Here is a 20,769-nt window from a genome sequence, read left to right as displayed (position 1 = left end):
TCATTATTTACTGACCTAGGATTGACCCTACTAGACTTGAAAATAAGCTAAATAAGATGAAGACACCCAATAATGCAGTAACAAGGAAACAAAGCACTTTTTGACTGAGAATAGTAGTTCAAACACCTGCAGCTTCTCTCAAACTGAAGTTATGTTCGAGTGATTGCTACTGTTGTCTATGTTAACACACACTAATGGCATTTTTACATATTCTTTCTTTATATTGATTATATTTTTAAAATACCCTAAGAAACTCTATAAACAGTCTAAATCAATTAATTTAGTGTCTTTGGTTATGTTACATCTATGGGGAATTTGAGAGAGTGTTTAATTTTATAGACACCATTTAGAGCTTATATAAATTCCTTCTTACTGAAATCTGTCCACTTAAGGGTGCCTTTCACCAGACTGATCTTTCATGTTTTCTGCAAAGGCAAGCAGTACCCAGGTGAATACCCCAAACATGTTTGGGAGCCAGCCCTTGCACAGCACACAAAACTCTTCAGTAATCACCAGTCTGTTTTCATAAGCATGTTTTGGTTGCATTTAGGAACACTGCCCTGCTCCATCTAGTGCCATGGCTTCAGTAAAGCAGAATTACTAAGCCTGGATCAGTAGCCTGAGTACAGTGCCTTCATTTGCAGAGCACTTTTCCCTTAGAAGATGAGGGACATGCTCATGGTGTGCCTGCCCTCACTGAGCCTCCCTGCTGACACTCAGGCCCTGTGTGGATTCAATTAAAACCCCACAGCCCCCTAGCTCCTGGTTGCCAGGCTTGTACCATCTGCTGCAAGAGCAACATCAGCTTGTGAAGCCAGTATAGCTTTAAAACACAGGGTTTTCTGTTCAAAGCCACCTTTTTTTGGCAGACACATAGAGATGGAATGAAGCTTTTTATGGGAATGACATGATTTTATAAGAAGTCCAAGATGGTAGGATGCCCAGAAAGATTCCTCTTTGGCTTTGTTCCTGTCTGTGTAGAATAAGTATTTTCAAAATAACTTTGCCATAACTAACAGGAAACCCACAGAAAAATGAATTTCACCTCATGCATCATCTGTAAAGCCATCATGTACATCTCCACATCAGAATCTTGTAAGTGGTGGTTGCACAGATGGGCACATGCCAGCTTATGTCTTACAACTCAGATGGATGCTTTCCAATGAAAAATAAAAAAATAAGTTATCTGAGGTTACAACTGATTGGCTAATCTCAGTCTTTAGATACCTGTTCTTTGCACTCAGAAAGAGAGAAAGGCTCCTTCTGTGTTTTTGTATGCAGCTGACAATTTTAAATGTTATTACAGAGCAAACAGTAATCACAACAAAATTTATGCTCTACTCCATTCTTTGGTGATAATTGTTTATGGATCTGGGGGTGGAACTCATTTGCAGGTCAGTAAATCTATAAGAACATTTTCATGTATCTGTAATTTATAGATTACATACAAGGATTTTTTTTCTCTTTTTCTGACTTGAAAGACAGATTAGGCTGTCTAATGATTTTTCTTTCTTTAAGCATCTCAGTGGCCTTGTAACCAGAGCAATTTTACATCTACTAAAACGTGTGCTCCAATATGACAGACTGTTCAGCAGTTACTATTGAGAGGGTTCTAGTGAGAGTTACAGACCTAGTCATAATATGTGTTGTGTCATTAAGCTAATGGATGTTTGCACTTGTTTGTCAAATGGAATACTAATTATTTCTGTAAACTGTACAAGAAGACAAATAACAGTGAATGAGTATTTCAGGCATCTTTCTGTGACACAGTGAATCATCTATTAGAAGTTATTTTGAATTCTAAAGCAGTGTTAGTCATATATCACCAGTGTAGAGTGATTAGCTTGTGAAGGAGGTGGCTACAAATTCTTTGAGATGGACAGATATTTTTTTCATACTCAAACCTGCACCAACTTGCTTTCATGGAAACCTCACAATCTTAAATTGTTTTTACACTTCAGTGCTTTCAGCAGCAGAAAATAAGTATGTTTCCACACAGTAAGTTACAGAATACCTAAGAATATAGAATGCCAGTACTGTAGCCTCAATGGCAATTACCCACTCACACTTCTCATCAGGAGGAAGCAGTAGGAGTAAATTTCTTGAAAGGATGAAGACAAATCCCAACAATGATCTAGTCCAAACAAGACAAGTCAAAACCTTATGATTTGGAACAATGTGTCAAAGGGAAAAAGCACCCAACCAAGAAAGGATTAATCATAGAAAATTATAGAGAGAAAAAGGCATCTCAGTGCTCCAATTCCCTTTATTATCAACAAGCAGATATAAACTCCTCAGAGGATGATCTGAAGGGAACTAAATCACCCCATGGAGGTCTCAACTTTACCTTTCTGTGTTGATTTTGACAGAAGCCTGTAATGGCAGTTATCCAAGAAAGATGCCTTGCCTTAAGTAGGATGAAAAGTGTTGATAGATTATGTAATGTAAAATAAAATGTGAAGTTTTGGGTCTGCAGTTCTTTCTGTGATGTTATGTTTTGTTGTAGAGCAGTGTTCCAGACCAGTCTCAGTTTGATTTAGAGAGGTTTTCTGCATACCAGGATAGCACAAGATAAGACTGTGCTTCTGTCTTTCAGAATCCAATTATTCTAAAGTAGTAAAAGCATGTGAAGTTTCAGAATAAACAAGAGTTGCAGAATTTAAACCCAGAATATTATACAACATTAATTGAAAGTTCTAAGTAACTATAAATAATACAAAATAAATTATTCAGCTACTACAAGAATCCCACAAAGCACTGAAGTAATAGCACTTTTCTTTCTCTGAAACAAAGCAGATCTGTCAGGAAACTACTTGTTTCAAACATGGGATCTCTGGTTTTTGCTTTGAAGTATTCCTGTGCAGCACTCTCCAAACATCAGCAAGTAGATCTAGAAGTAGCACGTGCAGTACCTTCCACATCCATTGTACCAACTGCTGCCCTTGTCCTGCTCCTCAGTTCCTGGAACCAGGGCAGTGTGGATGGATGCTTTCTCTCTGCATGTGTGCAAAGAAAATTGAGGTTGAGTTCAGACAGTGCTTTGACACTTCCTTAAGTGAGGGAACAATGAAAAGGCTGTGCAGCTCCTGGGAGGTCAACAGCAAAACATTTCCTAAAACACCCACTTACTATTTGTGAGCAAATGATCTGTAAATTCAGCTAGAGTTCATGTGGAATACTGCCCTCCAGGAAAAACTCTGCATGAACTCAAGGCCAACATTCTCATGAGCTTTGGTAGGAGAAACACATATTGAATACAGAGTTTATCTTTTTTAGGTACAGAAATTTCTAAGGTGGCTTTGCTGAAATCTGCTGTATAGACACATGGAAAAACAGTGTTTTGAAATATAGTTTTGATTTAGTTTGCTGATTTAGATTATTTAAATGAAACAAATTCAGATAAAACTCTTATTGGAATACAAATTTATGGGAAAGCCATACTTCTTTCATCCCTGGCTAGCACTGGGATCCATTTGCTTACATGCCTGTGATTAGTAGTTAAATGGCCAAGGCTTTTCAAAAAATTAACAAATGTAATGGAAAATTACCATGAAAAAATGAAATAAAACCCACAATTGTTTCTTTGATTAATGCCCTTTCATATTTTTATGCAACTATTTTATTGTGACAACCCAGTAATATTACCATATACAATTTTTTGTTGATGTCTCTGTATTTGTAATAATACACTTTAAAAATATTTTTTCATATTTAAGTTCAGGAGTTCAGTTCTGAAAAAGGCATGTGAGTTATTAGTGCTTTTGAGGAGTGCTGCTTGAAGAGTGTAGGATGAGGATGTATGCTGGTTAGTTGTTTGTGAAAGGCAGATCAGCAATCATGTATTATAGGGAGAGCAGAAGTATTGAAGCTCAATCAGAAGTCTTTTTGGCTACCCATCAAAGACAGTTTCCATGGAAACCTAGATAATTACACAGTGATTTTCATGCTATTTTAGTTATTAATTTGGTAGTGACATAATATTTCCTTTGTTAATCTTTTTAGATGTTTCTACATAGTTATTTCTAAAATAATTAGGTCAGCATCTTTCCCATGGCTCATGCAGGGAATTCTCTGTGCCACTGATGTAATGGAATATTTAAAACTAGACACAGACACCAGTGAAATTAATAACAATTTGAATAGTCTATTTACTGTGGTCTGTGGAAAAAAGTCATAAAGGTTGGAAGGTTCAATCTCAATTATCTTCTTAGTGTGAGAGATACATTTGTAGTCATCTTGTTTGCTTAAAATAAAAAATAATCAGACTAAGTGATAGCTCAGAAAGCTGCCTTCACAAAGCATCTCTAAAATGGGGTATCAACAACATTATTTATAAACAAATTCCCCTATTTGTAATATATATAGAGATATATAAATTAAGCAATTAAACAGTGTGATTGAGAGATTTCTGTTCTTTTATTTCACCCTGGAAAATGAGACAGCTTCATGTACTTGTGATCTTTTCAAGTTACAAACTTTGCTAATTTTTTAGGTTGCAGATCATTTATTAATCTGAAAATCAGTAGTTCCAAACTGAATGTAGATATAGGTGGGCAAAGTTAAATTTGTATAAATTTGAAATGCAAAACTAACTTATCCACATTTTTTGTTCTCTATTGTAGCACATAATATCTCAGTATTTCAGTACAATACAGTGTGTATGTCTACATTATAGGTCAAATAAATAATGCTTTGACAATTAATGTAATGGCAATTTCACAGTCTAGCAATATATAGTATAAATGAATATTTTAAATTGATGCTAGGAAGAATTTTCAGCCTGTCTTGCAAGGCCTTTACTCTTGATAGGAGTTACACATCAAAGTACTTACTTGACATTCTGAAAGTTCCAGCCTCTATCCTCTGAAACATTTTTATCTTTCTCTTCTAGTAATTTTTCAATGCCATGTGAAGGTACTGAAACTACAGTAATCAGAATATGCATATTTAAGGAGAGTGCAAATCATATGTTGAAAACCAAACTCCTGCCCATGAAGGAGATAAAATGGCACTCAGATTCTTTCCCAATATATTCCCCAATAGCTTCCATGGGATGTAAAAATCTCTCTCAAATACCAAGTGCTGCTAATATTTACATCAATAATCCTGACAACTTTTCATTAAAGATGCATTGAGAATATTAGAGAGTCACAATATTTTGGGAAACATTATGCACTCTGAATATGCCATTGGGAGAATTTCAGCTTTTATTATCATGACATCTTGCAATAGAGTAATAATATTACCAGATACCATGACAAGCAGAACTTGTTCTGGCAGCAGAGACCAATTGCAATTGCAAATGGAGGGGAAAAAAAGCAAATGATTCTGAGCCATGTAACATTTGGACTGTTAGAAATACAATTCTAAGACTGCATTTCCATGGTGTTTTTTTCTCCAGCAATTGTATTTTGAATTTTGTGAGAGATAATAAAATCAAGCTTATTGCTAATATTACTAAGTAAGGCTTGCCAATACATGTAAAGCAACATGTAAAATTCCTCAAAATTGGTCTAAATGCATTCCTGTCCTTATTCCTTTGCAGGAACAAAGCACAAAATAGAATGGCTGTGTGGAATATGTAATGTCTCAGTAAAATTAAAAAATTAAATTAGCAAAATGTGCTTTCTGTGTCATAAAATGGGGTTTGGAGAAAATGTAGAAAAGATTGTTCAAAGAGCAAGGATAAATAAGGAATAACGAAGAAAAATATAATTCCATATTCCATAAAAAAACCCCAAACAATAACCATATTTTAATATGTGCAATATGCATTCGAGGTGTGCATGTCTTGAAAATTACCAACACTTGACAAAGATCCACAGGAAAAATGCAGTCAGATAAAAGGATTTGACATAGGGAGCCAGGGAGTGAACTGAGTAGCCATGCAGATTATTAGGATGGAGGTTTTCTAGTAAGCTTCCAAAGGTTTATAAACACACAAGCTTGCAAGTAGATCCCTTATGTGAAAATGTAAATGTTATATATGCAAAAGATGTTTGTTACCTTTAGAACAAGTATAGAACAGAACAGTGGCAAGAATAACTTCAGGAAAATAAAATGCTGCAATAAAAGTTGATCTGGAATGTAACCAGAGTCTGCAGGATGTGAAATACTGTATGATCATACTGGCAAAATAAATCTTAGGTTTTGGTTTTGAGAAGACTTAAATAAAAACAGGCATAATTGCCCTTAAAGGGTTAATTTGATATACAAAATAAGTGTTACAACCCTCAGTCTTCCATCTCTTTCCTTACAGGAAGGCATTACATTTTACAAGTTTCATTTTGTATTTGCAGTAAAAAGAAAAAACCTGATACTCACATGCTGTTTTTGAAAATACTCTATCATTTTAGACAGTAGCAAATAGAATGCCAAGTGTAACAATAGTGAGTAACTGTTGAGAATGTTGCTTCACCATTCAGTAGCTGGCATCAAACCATCATCACTCACAATTCCTGGCTCAAAAATGAAGTCATTAGCATGCAGACTTAAAAAAATAAATACATCTTTCATTGACTGATTTATTAGGCTGACAAACCATTTCTTTTACTGTACAGAGATTTGGTGTTTGTGGTGGTTTATGCTAACACATTTAATGGTATTATCAGATGTCTGGTTCTCCAGTGAGCAGTAACTCATTATGGTGACTTGGGATCAGCATAACTCTTCAATGCTGTGTTCACTTTTACTGTCTGTTTCATATCCCAGCCATATTTTAAGGGTTTGAAGTTTAACAAAGTTCATATTTATCAAATCAGAAAGTGAAGAGTTAAAAAAGTTGTTTGATATAACTTTGGCCATACAAACACAAGTTGACACCAGCCTCCAGGAACTATTCACTCACTCTGTGTCTGTATTAAACATGTTGATGCTTTTTGGCATGTTGAAAGCACATCTCAGAGGCTTTGGCAGAAATCAGGTTGTGATACCAGATCATCTAAGAAGGATTTTAATGCACTTACAGTGGTTTTAAAAGAAAAAAAAAAAATCACATCTAAAGTGCATTTTAAAAAAAATCTTTTCTGTATAGTTGGTAATCCATTAGAAATTGCCATAATATTTAGACAGATGTTTTTCAAAGAAGTGAAGAGTAGAGGCACAGTCAGGCATAGAGTGTCACACTTGGGTGATAAATACATATAAAACAGTAGTTTGTAGATATAGACCCTTTAGAATATAATCCAAATAAAAACCACTCTGATTAGTGAGTTCTGTACTTCCACTGGCAATTAAAACCTCGTAAAAAAACGTTAAAGGTAGTAAATTAGTTGAGTTGTGTTTTATCAGTAAAATAGCTAACTGTCTGCCTGGATCTGAAATATGCTCCCATTCTTTGCACAAACACAGCTGTATTTTTTTCATGTTTCTGGAAGTTTTGCATTTCTGCCATGTATAAGTATATATTAGAGCAGAAATGCCTGAGTCACAGTGATAATTGACTAAAAATAATCAGCGTTGATTAGTGAAAACTGAAGAAGAAGCCATGGGTTGGCTTTGTAGACTGCAAAGGTTAACACCAGGCATGAAATGCCATGATCAGTTCCTGTGGGCACAGAGCACACGGTCCAGGAATGGCAGTGCAGAGCAAGCAGGGTGTTCTCAGGTAGGGGATCATACAAGAGACAAGGCTGTTTAGAGGTCTGCTGTAACTGCAGGTATTGTTCAGAACAAGACTCTTTGTGGCATTCCATTTCAGTTACTTTTTATTTTATATTTTAGGTCATTATTACCATTGGCTTTCATACATGACAAACCTTCGTCAGCTGCTGGGAATGAGCACTTAATCTGCTTTTTGGTTTAAAAACAATCCTACATTTTGCAAGTTTCTTTTCATTAGAGATGAGCAGAGGAAAAACAAGTAAATGCAAATATCTTATGCAAAGAAGTTAAAAATAAAGTTACTGATGAGAGGGCACAGCTACATATGGGCATGTACTTGCATTTACTAAAATTGGATAAATCGCTGAATATTTCAAGTTGGAAGTAACCCATCATGAAGTCTAACTCCCCACTCCTAACAGGTTTACCTAAAACTAAATCATATGACTTAAGAGCTTTGTCCAGATGGTTCTTGAACTCTGACAGGCTTGGTGCCAGGACCACTTCCTAGGGGAGCCTGTTGCACTGCCCAAACATCCTCTCAGCAAAGAAATTTACTTCTGTTTTAACTGTCCCTGTGGCAAAAAGAATGACTGTGCCTCATCTTTTAACTGTACTCCTTCACTTAATCTCTTTTTGTTTACTTCACTAATATTCTAAAACTATAAAAGAAAAAAAAATGCACAAAATATTCAGCCAACTTTAAGGCAAGTATGAAATGCTTCCTATTGAATATTCAGAGTGAAAGTCTAATTTTATGAGTTGTAGTGTGTGTGGAGTAAGAATAAAATCTTACTGAATATTCTCCATGGGCTAAGCAATCAAGAGAAAAACATGCCAGGCAAAACATAGCAGAAATTATAGAACATGCTGTCAGTCCTGGTAGGCACAGTGGTCTTCCTTCTTCTTCCTCCCTGCCTTCATCTCTCTGGTGTTGTGACCATTAATCCCATTTTCCTGGCTGCTTGAGGAAGTTCCCCTTTTCACTCACATGTCTCTTGTTTTTTGGTCATTATGACACCAGCTTTGCCCTTCCTTTAGATGGTGAGTATTAATCCTGTACACTATTTTTTTTTTTTTCCTAAACATGCTTGTGTTTGTTAAACAGTCTAACCTCACATTTCAAGAGTCCTGTGAGGTTTTGGATTTCAGTGATTTTGAAAAATAGTAATATATATAGATCCATTTGAATTGAAGCCAAAGAAATTATTAGGCTTGGAAGGTTTTCTTCAAGCAGGCACATTGTCAAAACAGGTTTCCCAAAGAAAATTTCTCTGACTTTCAAAAAAACTCTTCAAGTATTGTAAGTTCAGGATTTTTCACTCAACTAAAGCATTTCATTGAAATCACCAGATTTCAGTGTTAACAGTAGTGAGGAGCAGAGGAAAATGATGACCATGAGATCCCAGGGCTCGCTGATCAAACCAAGGTATCCAAGCCCTCTGACTTGTAGCTGAAAGAATTGCTGGGTTTCCAAGCAGGAACTCAAACAATAAAGGAGTCTACCCTGCAATGCATGATAGAATATATTGCTTTTATATCCTCACAGATTGCCTCTGTAATTTTCAGCCCATTACACAACCTCTGTTTAACACTTCCCCTCTTTCTGGTGTTTTAGCAAACCTAAGCATTAAGTCTGGTGCTTAATTATATCTTTTTCACAAGCCAGTTGTTCTTTGGTCACTGTCCAAAAGGTTGTCTCTGGCTAAGGCTGTAGGTCAACAAGGAGGTGACTGAAGTAAAAATACCTATCCAGAAGGAACACAAACAAGGAAAATTTATTTATGTGGCATTCATTTTCCTGTGTGCCCTTGGTTTTTTAATAACAATTTGTTATGAAATAGAAGATCCAAACCATACCATTTAAAAAAAACCCCAGGCTGTATTTTAGGTCACACTGCAGTTTCCATACACCCCTTTGTGTCTTGCACTCTGCACTGAACTTTCTGCTCATCACAAGTGTAGTGTTCTAAATAGACAGTCTGGATATATCAGTGCACTTTTCTTGGCTCTGCCCATACAGCCACCCCTTTAAGCAGCAGTGTGGACACTCTCCTTGTAAAGCAGCAGCACAGCAAATGTTTCTATTTAGCTCACTGTCTGTTTGAACTCTCTTTGCCTTCAGACTGTCATGGAATGTAGCAGCTACATTGAGGACAAACTAATGCAGAGGGTTTACTTTTGTAGCCCAGATCAAGCAGATCTTGCTTGCAAGCTGCAGAGCTCTCTGTAGCTATTGGCCAGATATTCTATTTCTAATGTTGACAGAGAGGTCACAGATCTGAGAGTAACTGGTGGCCTTTGTTCTTTCCTGTACAGGTGACCTCACTGACAGAGGTACCAACACTTTTAACACCTATGCATATGAAAGAATGATATATAAATGATGCCAAATTTGTGCGCATAACAGCCAAAATATTGGAGGGAAACACTCACCATGAGAACAAAGATGGTTGATGAGTCAGTGTTTTCACAGGGCAGCTTGAAATGCAAGAAATGTACACCACTGCCCTCATGTGATCTGACTACAGCCTTTTATCTTAAACATTCTTTCTATATTTACATTTTTCAGAAGGGAGGACATTAGAAAGTTTCCCATTACCCAAAGTCTATGGAAATTTAAGCTGGAGTAGAAAACATCACTTGTGAGCTTTCCAAAGGGCAGCACACCTCATAGCTGTGGTTAAAGGGAATAAGACAAGAGGCATTTGATTTGAGTCACTTGCAAGTTTTAGACCACTCCAGCCTGTATTTATTACTGTATTTATTTCACAGCAGGATAAGCACTGCAAGAAAGTCCATTCTTCCTTAATATTACTTAACTGTTATTTTCTAAGGAATTGTTTTTTGTTTATGGTGTTAGCAACCATAAAATGTTGCAGCTGGAGTAAGGTGACTTGTCTTGCTGTTTCAATAGCAGCAATGGGGCAGCAAAAAGAAGGTGCATTCAAAGTGCAGACAGATGAAAAGCTGTCAAGGAGATGTAAAAATGGATATAAGAGTAAGGAAGATCCATGAATATCCTTAAAAATCAAATGAAAATGGCAAATCTGATAAGGAGAGAATTTTGATTTAACAATAAAATTAAATCCATTTGTCATTAAAATGTGCCATGACTTGAGTTAGGTTGAAAATTAACAAAAGGTTTCTGTCAGTAGTTAGCAGAATATTCTGCACACTGGGTTATCTTTTTCTTACGCACATTTAACAAATATTCAGATAATGAATCTTTCAATTATTAGTTCAGTTTGATTGAGGGAGTGTGGGTGGTTTGCATAACAACTGTTACACCCTAATTGTGTTTCAAAACTGTTGCAAGAAACATTAAACACGATGTTCTGAAGCATAACATTTCGGGTGTATTAAATTAGAGGTTTGCATTTGATTTTTCCAGCACAACACATATAATTTTTGAATATTATAAATAGATGACTTAATTATTCTTCCCAAGGAAGGATAGGTATAGAATGTCACCTATTTCTGTAGCACTCTGCAGGTGAGGAGTATCTGGTGATTAAGTAGTGACTGTGTGATTCTGTTTCCTGAGTAGTTTCTGACTCCTTGTGTGTGCAGTCCAGAACTCTCAAGCTCTTGGGTGCCACAGTATTGACACATTGAAGCTGGGCTGCCAAAATTTACTTTGTTTACCATCAAAGCTGCGGGGCAGACTGAAAGCACACACAAATGCAGGTGGTTCTTTGGGCTTAGAGGCTGAAGTGTGGACAGACCTGCTGTGGAAACAGCTGAGCTGAAGGCTCAGACAGGGACCTGCTTGTGCAGTCTCAATGACCAGAGCTCTTTAATTGCAGCCCCACTTCTTATCCCACTAAAGGCAGCAGCAGCAGCAGTAGAAAGGTTCTCACTCAGATTAAACAAATATTTATATACACTTGGTCATTTCATAATACTCTATTCTGCTTAACAAGATGTTCTGCAGTTGCTGGAAGTCACATGAGTTCCAAGGGGGAGAGTTTATTTTTATAAGTTGAGCTTTTGCAACCATTAGCTGCATATAATGTTCTGATCTTTGGGGAAGGAAAATGCTTATAAAGGACACCATGGGTAAGTAATAATCATAAAATCAAACACCGTCATTTGGGATAAAGATAAATTGGAATACAAACAAAAATGACCTTTCCATCTGAAGAAAAAGTCTGAATTAAATTCTCATATAGTGGCATTGTTGTGTAGTGAAAGTAAATTCATCACCTTTACCTCAGCTTGTGTTAAAGTCCCACAGAACTGAAAACTTTGATTCAAAGCCTGTTGAATTAATCTAACTTTTTTCCTTCCCTATTGTGATTCTGGAAAAAAAAAAAAAAAAACCAAACAAAAAAAGGGACAGGACAGTGTTGTATGAAAAAACCTGTCTGTAAAAATAGATTTATGTTGAACTGTCTGATGAAGTGGCCTTAGAGTTGCAAAAATATCTGAGATTGTGACAACTTTTGTCCTTTATATTAAGAAACCCCAATGTCCAGTATCTGTTTTGCCTAGTCAATGAATACCTTGCAGCTGATTGTGCATTTGTTAGATGAGTTGTTGCCAGCTAAGAACTGCAAGGGTTACATGGCAGCATGACAACCTTCATCTTTCCAATCAGCAGTTCTCCCTCATTTTTTTCACTGTCTTGTATGCAATTAAAACTTTCTATGTCCTGGAATTCAGTAATTCCTACAGCTTTAAACCTTTTATGTGGAGTGAAAGGTGAAAATAGCATCTTCTCATTGGAATGCTTAAATTTGATATATTTTACATGATATATTGCACCAGATTATGTCATATTAACTTTATGAAAATTGTACATAAACTACTGAGGCTTTTTTTCTATTTTAATATTGTTTATGGAAAATGGTTTTCAGAAAATAAATTAGAAAAAACCCACTAATTTTAGAAAAACATGAGAAAAGGCACAAGGAAAAAATTGAAACATTTGGTTTTTAGCAAGTTAAAACCTCATCCTCAGGGCTTTTGGATGGGATTAACATTTTTTTATTAGAGTATTTTGTGATTGTTGCTTCACTCTTTTACTCGCTGCAGTTTCTGTCATCCCTTGTTCTTTTCATTCATCTCTTCATTATTTATACAAGTATCAAGGTTTCTGTCAGCATCAGGTTTTTAGGTCACAGGTAGGGTGATTACCAACACCTTCACATTCTGCATGTATTGTCACTAAGAAGTCAACAGACAGTATTTCCATATGCACTTTAATGTCACTCCACTTATATTAGTATTCAACCCTGAGTTTGTGAAAATTGCATGTCTAATGTTAGATGAATACTAATTCTCCACACTGAGAATTGCTGTTCCATAACGTCTAATTTTAAAATATGGGACAAACCTGCATCTGGCTCTGCATGATGTTCTAGAGAAGACTGAACACCCCACAGAGACAATTTCTAATATGAAAAACTGTCTTCCTCTGTAAAAAATCAGGGCATTCTCCAAATACAGCATTAGTCCCAACACCACTTTCATTTCAAGGACTTCAGACTGGCACCAGCTTAATATTAACATTTTCAGCAAGTAGTGAGCACCTTTTGGCAATTTTAAGACTTCTATATATTTATCAGACTTTTTTGAGATATTATACCTTCTAGAGTGAGACTGAAGAATGAACTGTTCTATAGGTACATTTTATTTTGGTGTAGAGATTGAGGAAGTTTCCTTAAGCAGTGACAGTCACTATTGTGGTAAAATATGTCTCAAATGCCTATCTGTATCCTGGGAAGTCAACATGGTTCTTTTCTTCAGTATTTCACTGTATTTGTACATTACCCATGAATATTTGCTACAGTTAGTGGTCTGTCAACAATTTTGCTGACTGGTAGTTCATTTCAATTTTTTCTCATAAAGAAAAAGTCTGTGATAGTAGGCTCAGAAATTGTTAAAATAACATAAACAGCAACTGGCATTATCAAGGACAATCAAATAACGAGAGCTTAATTTCTAATTTGTTCTAGCATCACCATTCTCTGGTAGGATATGAGGAATTTTTGAAGAGGTTTAGATGTGAGAAACTACTGAGGACATTTGCTTAAGCAGGATTGCTAAGCTTGTGAGTTAGTTCAGGTGTAACTTCTCTAGTGCAGGAGCACTGAGCCTTCGCCACAGAATCACAGTCTGGTGAAATGGATCCACGTTGATTGAAACACATTCATTAGCTGGTCCCTTCAGCCAGCTGCTGCAAATATGGCAAAGTAATTACACAAGGTGAAGCTCAAAGTTACAGGTCCAAAGAAAACAGTGCTGCTAATTGCTGCCTAAGCCTCAGCACACAGAAGCAGCTCTGACTTCTGACTCAGCCTCTGCTGCATTATTTTAGACCTCAGGAGGTTGTATGTGTAAACAGTAATTTTCTCTAGAAGTGAAAATGTAGAAATCAGATTAATTTGCTGACAAATGAAAATATAAATTGACACCAAATAGACTCTAAACAATTTGTTATAAACAAGGAGAGTAAATGTAACATATTTGCAACATACTGTCCAAATGGTTCTTGTTACATCCATTTCTGTGACATCCTTCTGCAGTATGATAAAAAAATTACAGTCTCAGGGATTATTTTATTCTGCAGTATTTATTTCTGTAATGCATGTAGAGACAGCTTATTTACAAACAGGAGTTAGTTTTGGCACATAAGATACTCAAGCAAACAAAGATTCCTGGAACTAGAAAGAAAGCTTCCAGTAAAACAGAGATTGAACTCTCAAAAGTTCAACTAATACCCAAACTAAACATTACCAATCTTAAGAGATTACATATTATTCTCTTTACTTTTTGTTTTTCAAGTGCAGTGGTAGCTGAGTGTTTTAAATCATACTTCTGTCCTCTGGATGTTTGTGATATATTCTCTAATACTACTTTTGATTCAGCAGACACTTAGTTTGTCTTTCTATGGGGTTTTTTAGAAATACTAAATCTCTTCTGCATTGAGGAAATTTTGGTTTGTTGTAAGTGCTTCCCTTGGATCCACTGTGAAAAGACAGCCTTCCTGAATTCACAGGAATTCTAAAATTGGCATAGAAGGTGCTGAATTGGCCTTATGTTTAACTAGAGACTCTCTGTGTACTGATTATTACAGTGTTTTATTTTCTCCACAAAAACAAGTAGGTGTTAGCATTGCTGTTGTAGCAATGCTTTACTGTATATTCCTTTCTTGATTGAAATAATTTTGTTTCTCCAATGATGACTAGATAAATTACTTATCTTCAGGAGATGAAAGAGGAAGAGGAAGCAGAAAAGGAGATAAAAATATCACCAAAAATATCAAAACAGGCAAAATATGAACCCAGAATTACTGCACATTTCTTTATGTCAGGAAACAAGAAAGCAGACAAGAACATGTATTTTTCCATGCAAAATTTTTGCTAAAAGTAACAATTAACACTTCATTTCTGAAAAAAACCCAAACAAACTGGTACTTTTTCATCTAAGGAATTGGGATGAATTAAAAGATGTCAGTGAGTTGTGGGGAATGGAATAACTAATCAATGTGGGCTTGGCTTCTTGGACATGCACTGATGTTCACTGCACTCTCTCTGCAATGCAATCAGGTAATTCCCAGGCAGATGGGAATGTGCTGTCAATGCTGAGTAATATTTCTCTAAAGGCATTGTTGGTGAGCTGAAAGTGCAATATTCTTGGGGGCGTAGTCACAGAGGTAATATTTTAATTTTTAATTAGACTCCCATAAAGCTGTCTTTTCGAAAACCAGTTTTTTTCTGCAATTTGGTGCTCTCTGATCAACAAGCTGTTAGAACAGCTGAATTTCCTCTTCAGCAAAGAAGCAGCTCCTTTGTCTACAATACTGTTAACTCTGACTTTAATACTGTTAACTAAATGTGGGAATTGAGCTCATGCCCACTAAGTTCAATGAGAAACATCTTGAATCCACAACATTTTGGATCAGGCACATTATTGATGGCTTTAAGGAATAGGGATACATAGAACTGTAAATGAAATCTTGATCTCACTGAATTCAGTGGGAATTCTACTGTTCACTTAGAAAAGACTAAAAAGGTTCATGGTAAATTATCTTAGTTCAACTAAGGTATGATTGGATAGACTGGCTGTAGAAATCTCAATAATGATAATAGTAATAATAATAGTAAAAAATAGTAATAATAATAATAATAATAATTCAAGACATGAGTTTTTCCTATCATCAAGCTATTAAAAATTGTCAAGGTTTTATAAAAAGAGCAAGAAATAATTCTAATGCCTTGAAAATTAGAAAAAACTAGCCTGAGGGTAGCAAATTTTTGTGTTTTAATCCATCCTGTCAGATACAAGCAGTAAAACTGATCATTTTGCATTTACAAACACCTAGTAATTTCACAGGCCTGAACACCAGAAAAAATACATTTCCACCCATGATAGGCTCATGCATTGTGGCTCAATACAACCTCATCTGCAAATATTTTATCTGCTGAGGCAGTGGTGTAATAGTCCTGTTACAGGGGAGCCATATCCCTGGCTCACTGTGAGCTCCCTGCTGCTTTCCTGGCCCTTATGAGCTTAATTCCTGAAGTCAAGGTTATGTGGTTTTGGGATATATCAACAAAAGGCAGCTAGAGAGAAGAAAATTCACACAGGTGATCAAGAATATTAAAATAAAGAATCGAAAATCTATCTCCATTCTGCTTTTAAAATGACATGCATCTCATGTGAATATTGATATTAAAATAACTTCTTTTTCCATGCTTCAGTGCATTTACAATATACTTCATTATTTCATATTATAACTAGAAAAGGCTTTAGCTGAGAAACTTCCTTGTCTGAGACCAAAAGAAAACTTCATTAGCATAATTACTTACAGTCCTTCTGTTAGTATTTTCAGGGACAAAAATATAATTATCCTTTTTCTAAAAAAAAAAAAACAAACCAGCAAAACTGTGAACATAGTGAAATAATGGAAGATCTGGATTACAACTCCAGTGAAAAATGTGGGATGAACTGGATAGGAATATAAATATCAGTTCTGACTGAAGCATACTTAGGCAAACAACAGGGGAAAAAACCCCACCCTTTTTAGAACATTTTGAGATGTGTGAAAACTACAAATGCTAGAACTGTGAAAAGGAAACTGGGAATTTGATCCATATGTTCTGGAAATGCCACTGCCCACAGCTAAATTAAATTTGGAGAACAGACCAGAGAACAGAAGAACAACTGCTAACACTGTTATAAACACAGGGTCTCCCTGGTGATGCAGAGGTCTTCCCATGGCAGATATTAATGAGGGACTCTTACCATCTGGATACCATACATGAAGAAGTAATATTTAGTATGTTCTAGAATAATTACTGAGGAATACGATATGATTTGTTAATTATTTATCTAATTCTCTGAGGAGAAGTCATCCTGCTAGAAAAAGTGCTGTTCAGGGTGGTTCACACATTGGGGTTTTTTTTATATAGGTGAATATAATTTAAAAGCCTGAACTGATCTAAGTCATTCCACTATCTCAGAGAAAATCATATTTTAAGCTTGGAAAGCTCTTTGCTGTGATATATGTACAAAGTGAAATACTTTTGAAATCTGCAATGTTTGAAACAGCACAGTGACCTGTGGACAGATTGTCTTACAGCTTCTCAAAACCAAAAGCCTATCATGCTGATTCCAAGAAAAATAATTATCAGTTACCTCGGGCTGCTGTTTACTTCTTCTCAGGAATGTGTGACTGGAAGGGATGAACTCCACTTGCTCTGTTATTACAGACCAGCCAAGCCCTGCATTTCTACCCTGTACTTTTAGTGAGCAGAATTTTACCAATTTCCACCTCCCACTTCCTACCTGTGGGCTGACCCTGGATGCCCTTTTCTCTGATAATTCAGTAGTCTGCAATCTCATGTTCAGTTTATCCCAGACAGTCATTACCCATTTGTACCAACAGAAACCTTCCACTATGCAACATGTCCTCTTATAACTGGTTTACCTCAATAACTTTCACCACAGAAAGGGCCAGAGACCAGCATAAAGAGAGAGATTTAAAGAAAGCTGTATATGTAGTTTTCTTGGCCACAGCAGCAAACCCTCCCTGAAAAAGTTGAAACATATCTATAAAAAATGTTAAATGGTGGCAGCTCTATACCATCTGTTTTGTTCTGGTTTAGAAAGGAATTGCATCAATCCATGATGTTCTATATACCACTCTCCTTCACAACAGCCACTAAGCAAAACCTAGCAACAGTTGTGCCTATCATATTAGAATAATAAAAAATGTGTTTCTTTTATTACAAATGACATTTGAAAATTGTAACAATATAGCGCTTCTGGTTTGATACTAATTTTTACTTTTCTTGGAAAAAAATGTCTTTGCTAAGCAATTTATGAATTCTGTAAATAGTTCTCTGCATAATCATCAAGCTTGAACAGTTTTTATTTTTCATGTCTTTATTCATTCTTTTCTACATAGTATTTGTGGAATTCAGCATCTGGAACGAGCAGGAAACAGGTTGACTCTCTTTGACTCCCTTTATTTCTGCATAGTGACATTTTCTACTGTGGGCTTTGGGGATGTTACACCCAAGATATGGCCTTCAAAGCTGCTTGTTGTCATTATGATCTGTGTTGCTCTTGTGGTGTTGCCCATACAGGTAAATGTGGAATTTTTTTTTTCTCTTCAGAATTGTTTTTGAAACAAAGGAACTATAACTGAAATAATTTTATGTTAGCATTATTATTGCACAGAAAATGTCAAAACCATCTATCTCTCCTGTTGTGGTTTTTTCCTTTTTCCTGCATGTTCTCCTATACTCTAGATTTTTACTAAAAAACAGAGCACTGATAACAGCTGCTGATGAAAGTTTTCTGCACCAGTCACATACCACAGAGGCCTTAGCCTTTATCCTGATATACAGATTTGTTATTAATGGAGCATTACAAAAACCCCCACAACAGTAGCCAGCACTTTCTTTATGAGTTCAGCTTTTCCTCTGCAGGCTCTCCCTGTTTCTAATCTTGGTTCTCTCCACTTCCTCTCTTACTCTCACAGCTCAGTTCTAACTTGAAAAAAATCTCATTAAATCTGCAACTCAAGCAAATTGGGTTCACAGCTGTGTATGGAACACATGCACACAGAGCCAGCAGCACAGTTAGGAATTTTCATGCCTGCCTAAGTTTAGGACTTCTAACAGTTTCAACAGGGAAAGAGCAATTTATGAAAATCTAAGTATTTCAAGGAGTCAGTCAGCTTTATTAAATTTGTACCAAATGTTTTCCAGCTCATTAGGTGAGGCTGGATGACAGGAAGCTCCTGAGGTTACATGGGAATCCCTGCCAGGATGCTCACTGTTCCACACGTGGTGATCACCCAGCCTTGTGCCAGGGAAACAGGATGTGGGGAGACACTCTGTCTTTATCAAGCTTACAGTAGACCTGCTAGACCATGAAGCTCCAAAGTTTCTCACACAGCCATAGTTTCCAGATTCTGCTTCTTTGGCAGAGAGCTAAAGCTCAGTGTGAGCACACAACACACAAGCCCTAGGAGGGTTGAAGCTCAAGCTCTCAGCATTAATTTTCTTGAATTTATTTAACACTCTAATTAAATATTGAATGTATGTATTCACAGCCATATGCACTAACACAATTATAGTCTTACTCAGTGAAAAATTAGTAAAATATATATTCTGTTTGAAAACTAAAATGTACTCTGTTTAAGAAATTTGGAATTTCTTAGGACATAGATGTTTCATCCTTATTGTAGTTCTGATACAGAGCACTAAATAAACTAGAATGTACTAGAATTTCACATGAATTTACCTATTATTAGCTAATTTATTTTATACTTTTGTAGTGATAATGAGGCTTCATATAGCCTTCCATACATATAATGGGATGGTAGGCGTTCTCTCCTGAGCTTTTGCCCTACAATGAGATGAAATCAGTTATTATTCATAATCCAGCCTCTCCATCAGTGAAATGTGGATGAGAAAAAGATGCTATCACACAGGCATACAGTTAAATTGAGCTGAGTATTAAACATGCGTTACTTACAAGAAGCTTTGAGCTGGTATTTGTGTTTCTTTACAGACTGTTACAGTATTCTCCTAGGTCTGAGGATTCACAGTAATGTTTTCTGTTACCCTGCATAAATTGTTCAGCTCACAACAGCAAACTTTATTTATTTATATATTTAAGCTGTATAGTTTACAGAACATCACCTTCAGAACATTATAAAATCTCTGGAAGGAGTTGATGCCCAAACTAAGAAAAAATGATGCCTCTCTCACAGTATGTGTGTGAAAACTTAACCTTTCATATGAGGGAAGCAATTATGTCACAGTACTAAAAAAACAGAGGTCAGATGTTTAAAATACTTAAAGAAATCAGGTATCAGCCTTCATTCTTTTCTAAACTCCTGTGATTTAGTGTATTCTCATTGTATTTTAAGGAATTTTCACTGCTGTTTATGTGTGTTAGATTCTGGCACTATTGCCGTGGTTTGTGATCACCTTATTAGAGAACATTTTACAAAGAAAAAGATATTGTGGGCTAAGGGCAGCTTTTCATAGAGGCATGAGATGAATGATGCAACATTGCCAAGTCATTGTAGAGTTGTTGTGCTCACCTACTGATCTCTATTTCACTGACAATTGGCATCTCTTGCAGTTTGAACAGCTGGCATATTTGTGGATGGAGAGGCAAAAGTCCGGAGGAAACTACAGTAGATACAGAGCTCAGACTGAAAAACACGTTGTGCTGTGTGTGAGCTCTCTGAAAATTGACTTACTCATGGATTTCTTAAATGAATTCTATGCCCACCCCAGACTGCAGGTACTGAGTCTTTTTAGAGACAGGTATTTGCATGCAAATTCCTTAGATTCTACCCCAAAACAGAAAATAAATGAAAGCTACTCAATTTATTTGTTCCCATTGTTTTGGACTGGATCCACAAATCCTCACAAGTAAAAACATGCTTTGGTTTTCACAATGTGCTTTGTTTTTTGCCAGTGTTAGGAATCACAGAATGGGTCAGGTTGGAAGGGACCACTGGGTGTCATCTGGACCAACCTCCCTGCTCAGGCAGGGGCATCCTAGAGCACATTGCACAGGGTTGCAAAAATTAGATCCTCTTGGAATTGAGGACATTAAGAAATAAATACATGCACTTTAAAGGACAAAGACCTTGACAGAAAATACAGATTTTGTTAGTGTACACAT

General features: G+C 36.2%; 1 protein-coding gene across 5 annotated transcripts in view; it reads left to right on the top strand.

Moving 5' to 3' along the window:
• KCNT2 (potassium sodium-activated channel subfamily T member 2) overlaps positions 1 to 20,769 on the top strand; it is a 109,736-nt gene that overhangs the window by 43,970 nt on the left and 44,997 nt on the right. For all 5 annotated transcript variants that reach the window (XM_079313484.1, XM_079313481.1, XM_079313483.1 and 2 more), the window contains 2 exons: positions 18,023 to 18,203; positions 20,218 to 20,382. In XM_079313484.1, the coding sequence (XP_079169610.1) occupies positions 18,023 to 18,203; positions 20,218 to 20,382 (346 nt within the window). The remainder of the gene's footprint in view (positions 1 to 18,022; positions 18,204 to 20,217; positions 20,383 to 20,769) is intronic.

Source organism: Erithacus rubecula, assembly GCF_903797595.1.
Source record: "Erithacus rubecula genome assembly, chromosome: 10".
Taxonomy (NCBI): domain Eukaryota; kingdom Metazoa; phylum Chordata; class Aves; order Passeriformes; family Muscicapidae; genus Erithacus; species Erithacus rubecula.
This window is presented reverse-complemented; position numbering and strand designations above follow the sequence as displayed.